This window comes from Saccostrea cucullata, unplaced genomic scaffold, assembly GCF_032062105.1.
Source record: "Saccostrea cucullata isolate Sc308-1 unplaced genomic scaffold, CSIRO_AGI_Scuc_v1 ctg15160, whole genome shotgun sequence".
Classification (NCBI taxonomy): Eukaryota; Metazoa; Mollusca; class Bivalvia; order Ostreida; family Ostreidae; genus Saccostrea; species Saccostrea cuccullata.
Window position 1 is genome coordinate 30385 of NW_026937012.1, and position 6220 is coordinate 36604.

At 32.8% G+C, this 6220-nt stretch overlaps 1 protein-coding gene across 1 annotated transcript; it reads right to left on the reverse strand.

Annotated features, from left to right (window-relative positions):
- Positions 1 to 1934: 1934 nt before the first annotated feature.
- Positions 1935 to 4055, reverse strand: LOC134247059 (uncharacterized). The gene is made up of 3 exons (XM_062729397.1): positions 3606 to 4055; positions 3428 to 3496; positions 1935 to 2430 (listed from the first exon to the last, which is right to left on the reverse strand). Exons 1-3 carry the CDS (start codon positions 3880 to 3882, stop codon positions 1973 to 1975), a joined length of 804 nt encoding a protein of 267 aa, XP_062585381.1. The 5' UTR covers positions 3883 to 4055; the 3' UTR covers positions 1935 to 1972.
- Positions 4056 to 6220: the final 2165 nt, after the last annotated feature.

The window sequence follows — 6220 nt, forward strand, 5'->3', positions numbered from 1 at the left end:
CAACTTTGTATTGTTTGTGGACTTTTGATCTTGAATATTGTTCATTATCTTCATATGTATCACAAAAGTCACTTTTAAAATTTATTAATTATGTACATATATATGTTTCCTCCTTAAGCTTCTTCATTGAAAGTTAAATTGAATCATTTGTTATATAATATATCAAAAATGACACATCTGAAAAAATGTCCTAAGAAACAACCATGGAAAGATTGCAGTATCCAATTCCTTTTTTTAACAATGCAATTATTTTTGTTATGGTATTATTTCATTGTACTCAAGATATGAAGGGACCAACAAACTTATGTCCACCACAAAATTTATTTATATATACATAACTTCTCAATTTTTCCCCAACCACGAAATCAAATCCGATCAAACCAATATTTATCTTCAAACCTCGAAATATTGACCCCATGAAAATAACATCAAAGTAAAGATAAAATTAAAGAAAAATAATAATTTGCGTGTTCTCTCACTGACAAATTCTTATTATTTAAACTTCCAAGCATAAAGTGCTCAATAATTTACTTCAATAATGATGATATTGCTGGTTAAAGATTCAGAAACTTAACTGTTACAGTTGTTTTGCATGGCAGCTCAAATATTGCTTAATTATTACATTTAAGAAATAAGGTATCATTTTTTGAGTTTTATTGAGATGTAAAACGGGTTGGTCATGTGATCAAATCCCATAAAGCCCGAAGGGCTTTATGGAAGATTTGATCATGTGCCAACCCGTCTTACATCTCAATAAAACTCAAAAAATGATACCTTATTACTTATATTTACATTTGTGACTTATTCATACTTTATATTTGCCTGATTGTTACTGTTAACGTGTGAAATGCCTTAATTTTTCAAACCCAACGGCATGTATGTAATCCACTAAACGCGTGTCGACCCTTTATGACGTCACAGAGAAATTACGTTGAACGTTTATCCAAACGCACATCTATGACCTCTTGACCCCATACCTGTATTTACACAGTTATAAAAACGCTTGCCTTTAGTAATTTATATAAAGGAAAACATTTGCAAATGTAAATATTAGTTTTTGAGACAAGTTTAAATGATGTTTAAGAATTGCTTTATAGTTATGTTCATAAACATTATAATCCAGAAATATTTTTTATATTTAATGTAGATTTCCGAATCCAGAGAAAATAGCATGGTATAGTATGCATACTAATTTCCATGAAAAACCACATTGTATTCATATGAAACAGATCCGTTTGTTGTGAGAAAGAAAGAGAGAGGGAGAGGTAAATATATAAAACAAGTTTAAACTTTTTCGTGTATAAAGTACACCAGAAAAAACAAGCATGATATAATGCCAAAATTAATTGACCTTTGTTAAAGAAATGTGCTTTAAAGGTCAAAGTAATGTTGAGAGACCAAAGGTCAAATATCGTGATGAAGCCTTGTGATTCTTTTATTTTCTGGTATGATTTTCTTTTTTAAAATCGTCGAAATGTCTGAAACAGTTGGTTTCAATAACTACGGAAGGTTCCTACTACCTGATAAACATACAAGCATATACATTTAGGGCCCACGGCGGGTGTGAACGGTCATAAGGGAATACTAACTCGGCCATGGAACCCTGCTTGAGGCCTGAAGGCGGTACAATGCCTATTTTTTTTAGCTTACTCAAAAATTCTTTTTAAGATTTTTTTTCTTACTTCATTGACCTGGATTCGTGCCTGGTAACAACCCGTTGTTCAGGACACCAAGCTTAGAACTCTTGTACCTTTTGTTGTTCATGTCTCATTTAGGGATAGGGTCATTTTCGTAAGTCAGGGATATATAGGATTCAGTCCAAAATCATTTTGCATTGTTTTCACAGTGATTGATTTTTTACCAAACTTTATGATCAAGAAGTATAAGAGTACATGTAGAACTGTTCTCAATAGAAAAGGAATTATATTCGTGCTTTACAATGATGTATTCTTTTTATTTATTATCTTGAAGGTTATTTGGTACAAACAACACACGTTGCGTCTCTGTCATTATGATAGGGCGGACAAGCCAGAGAACCGCACGCAATTCTGACGGTGTACAGGAGTTTTCCGTCCAACGTCACCTCATCTCCTGCTTGCCATTGATCTGTATGTTCATCCAAACAGATGTAATTTGCGGAAGATGTAAATGCTTCATTTCCAGATGCTAAGAAGCCTCTGTATTGCATTTTCCATCCGGGATAGCAAGACGATTTTCCTGGAAGCATGAGTGTGCTCTCCTCGGTTCTACTTCTACATACTGAACAAAGAACATTTTGTCCTACTTTTGATCCGCTTATTCCGTGATCATATTCCACGCCATGGATATACTGACCGCTTCCTACATCTGGAATTAAATAAGGATCTGGCACAAGACAAAGGAAATTAGCAGGTCCGCCTACCTTGGAATATTTAGACCCACCTGCATACCCTAAAAGAAAAGGAAACCGTGTTATTTTAACATTTTCTTCGCAAAATCAAATATTATTATAAAGAATATAGACCCCCGATTTACAAGAAATCATATAAAACACTATTTTCATAAACATGCTTATTCAAGGGAAATAATTCGGGTTTAAAAGCCCATGTTGTACTTAAAATAGGTCACATGTATCCATAGCTGCAGACCTGTAGCTCTCCGAAAAAATATATATTGATAGACCAGAGAGCTACAGAGCCACCCATTGAAAAAACTGTATATTTATTGCGCACAAAAAAGTGCGCTCGGTTCTCGATTTATTTCTCAATGTTTTTAAAACTGTTATCTCAAAATATTACTAACCGTGTGTTCCTAACATATTCTTTGACTCTTTCCACAACAAAAAAATCCTCATAATTGTCGTTACTGGTCCTCCTGGTCCTGATATTGCAATCATCGAACATTTAGCTAATTTATACTGCCATTTTGGTTTCAAAGATAATTCGGTCCAATATACTTCGTTCAGATGTCAAATACGACAGTACTTGATAGAGGACAGAGGAAGTTATTGAAATCTTCCATTTTTTGCAACTGAGGTAAGAATTTGGAAGAATTAATCAAGAACAGAGCGCACTTTTTTGTGCGCAATAAATATACAGTTTTTTCAATGGGTGGCTCTGTAGCTCTCCGGTCTATCAATATATATTTTTTTCGGAGAGCTACAGATCTGCAGCTAATGTATCCAATGATATAAAAGATAGCTGTTCCTAATACTTTTTTTCAAAATTTCTTTGATGAGTAAAACAATATGCGTTTCTTTTTTTGTTGTTGAGTATATACATGTATTGCATACATGTATTTTCTAACTGAAATCAGCAAATCGCATATTTCCTACATAGAATAGGGATTTCTGATATTTCCTATAATTCATGAAACAAATGGAATTTTTTATTACACATATCTACTGTAACATAAATGAAACATTGGGTTTTTTTTTTTACATATGTACCTGAGTATACAAGGTCCGTTGTATTGTCGGGACAAGTCTTTCTTCCCCATCGGACAAACAGTGCGCCACCTAAACCAAAAACATAATGCTGAATATATGCTATCTTTTGCTCACTTTTTAGGTTATAAATAGACAGTTTAAGTCATAAGAATTTTAAAATGATAAATGAAGAATTTACCTGATTTTGTCGTCGCCAGCGTTTGGTATTTAGATGACAGCGACTGAATACGTAATGCATTGTCGTCATTTTTATTGCTTTCTCGGAGCAACTTAAGGGTAAGATCTGTTATAGTCGATGATTGAGTTTGAGATTTCGTAGTGAGATCTTGAATTACGGTTTCCTGAGCTTTTACCTTGACCTCTAGGTCATGTATGACTCTTGATTGGTTAGCATTGACAGTCTTTGTTAAAAGAACTTCTGACTTCAGCTCATTGATGGTGGATTCCTGAGCCATATACTTGTATGTGAGGTCCAAGAGTTTGCTTTGTAAATCTTGAAGATGAGAATTTACAGAGCTCCCGTTGTTAATAAGAAACCGCTTTTCAATGTTTCCACAATATGCCTCCTTGACATAAACCACACAACACAATGTTGAAAGGAAAACTTTCACAAAAATAATGACCGCCATTGCTATATATTCACTTTGAACTATTTTTGTCTTATCAGTTGCCCCTGTTGCACGTTATAAACATGCATGTCATTCTTGTGCGCAAATATTTAGACAAGTCATTTAGTGTCATATATGTTAGTCAAATTTATTTGACCAACAATAGAGTAATGTTAGATTTTGACCAACATAAAGAAATTTAATGCATTATACAAGGATATTTTACAATGTTTATAAGTGAGCAGTGGTAATTACTCCATTTATTTATTATATAGAATTGTCTTTCCAAAATTTCCCTTGTAAAATATAACATTATTATTAGTTTAAAGTGAACCAGAAAAACCCATTTCTAAACTTTAAAGGAGAAAATTCTAATGTTCAATCATTTTTTTCAATCGTTGTTCAGTCTTACTTCTGTTCATTGAAAATTGTCGCTTTTATGACATTTATCAAAATATATCAAAATAACATTTTTGTGTGACTGAAATGAAGAATGATAAAAGCTCGGGTCCAGGTGGATTTACTTTTGAATTCTTCATTTATTATGTTCGTCACATTCATGACACGTGCAATAAATGACAAAGTTTTTCTGAATCCAACAAACTAGGCCTACTAACTTGTTTTCCAAAACTTTTGAATAACAATTAAAAAAAATGGCGTCCTATCAATCTCCTGAATACTGTATACAAGTTTGTACCTAGATGTATTGCAGAAAGAATTAAAAAGTGTCTTAAATAAGTCATACAAAAAGACCAAACTGGGTGTATCAAAGGCAGATTTTTTGTTGAAATGTTAAATTAATATATAATAGCGGAAAAAAGAAACTGTGCATTATATCTAATATGAGAAAAAATATAGAATATAACAATGAACAAATTTTATTTTTGTAATACTAAAAACAAATATTTCCTAATCCATAAATGTTAACGTCAACTAACGTCAATTTTAGCACACTTGAAAGACACCGGTATTCAAACTTGAAAATTTATTTTGCAAGTTAACATAGGTGTCCATTTTACCAGTTGCGAATAAGCCGACGAGTTCGGATACCCTAGCCGTACCCATTCAATTCAAACCTAAATTAAAAAATATACATCCCCCACATTATCCATTGGCATGCCCAAGAAAAGTTAAATTAATGATTTACCAATAAGTTATTTGTATTTCCAAAGATTAAAAAGAAAGTAGGGGTACTTTAAACACTGAGCTCACTTTAATGATATCCCGCGCCTCAAATATGATTATTATGACAAAGACCATGTTTTGCTGTAACCAGGAGACCCGAAATATGTGTCAGATAAAAAAAATATGATAAGAGGTCACATGTACAATATAATAAAGAATCAATGAAAGTATCGTTATATCTTATTCAGTGGAATGGAGGAATTGTGGATTAGAGATGGATACACCCTTCAATATTAGAAAGAATGGCAGTATCCATGTAATGCTAAAGGATCCCAAATTTTGTGCCAGATCAAAAACTAAAACAGAAGGTGTACTTTGGCACTATTTAACAAAGAATTCTGTGAAAGCCTCATTAAATTCTGTGAAGCCTCATTAATTTTCATTTAGTAGTAGAAGAGGAGTTGTCGATAAGAAATGGGTACCCCAAAGAGTATCAGACGGACGTACAGACGGATGACTTTTTTAGCGCGGGTATAATAAGTCACGTTTAAAATGAAGAAAACAACGAAGAATTAACTTTTAATAGTGATTAAAATTGGTATTCGGAACTGGTAAAATGACAACACGAAAGTATTACGATATTTTCCAGTGTTCTAAATATTTATTTTAGACAAGTTTTTAGTATTTGTTAGAGTACATATCGAACTTACTTTTGATACCTGGAATGTTATTTCATGCGAAAAATTGAAGTCTCTGCAGAGGTTTTTATGCAAACTTACGCGTCGCGGTGAATCAGATTTGTTGCATTGTAAAGGAATGTCGACTCTTTCAAGTACGATAAAGAAACCGAACTGTCGGCAAAAAAATCAAAACTTCACATAATTCATACACTCATAAATAAGCCTTCTTACCATAGGTATCAATTTATTTTTACACCTTTGAATGTATTAACTATCAGATCTTAAACACATGTTAAATTAAGAATTATTCGGAACTGGTCAAAATTTGGTACTGGCCAAACGACTGTACCTTTTCTAATCATTTTCAGTTACAGAACTGC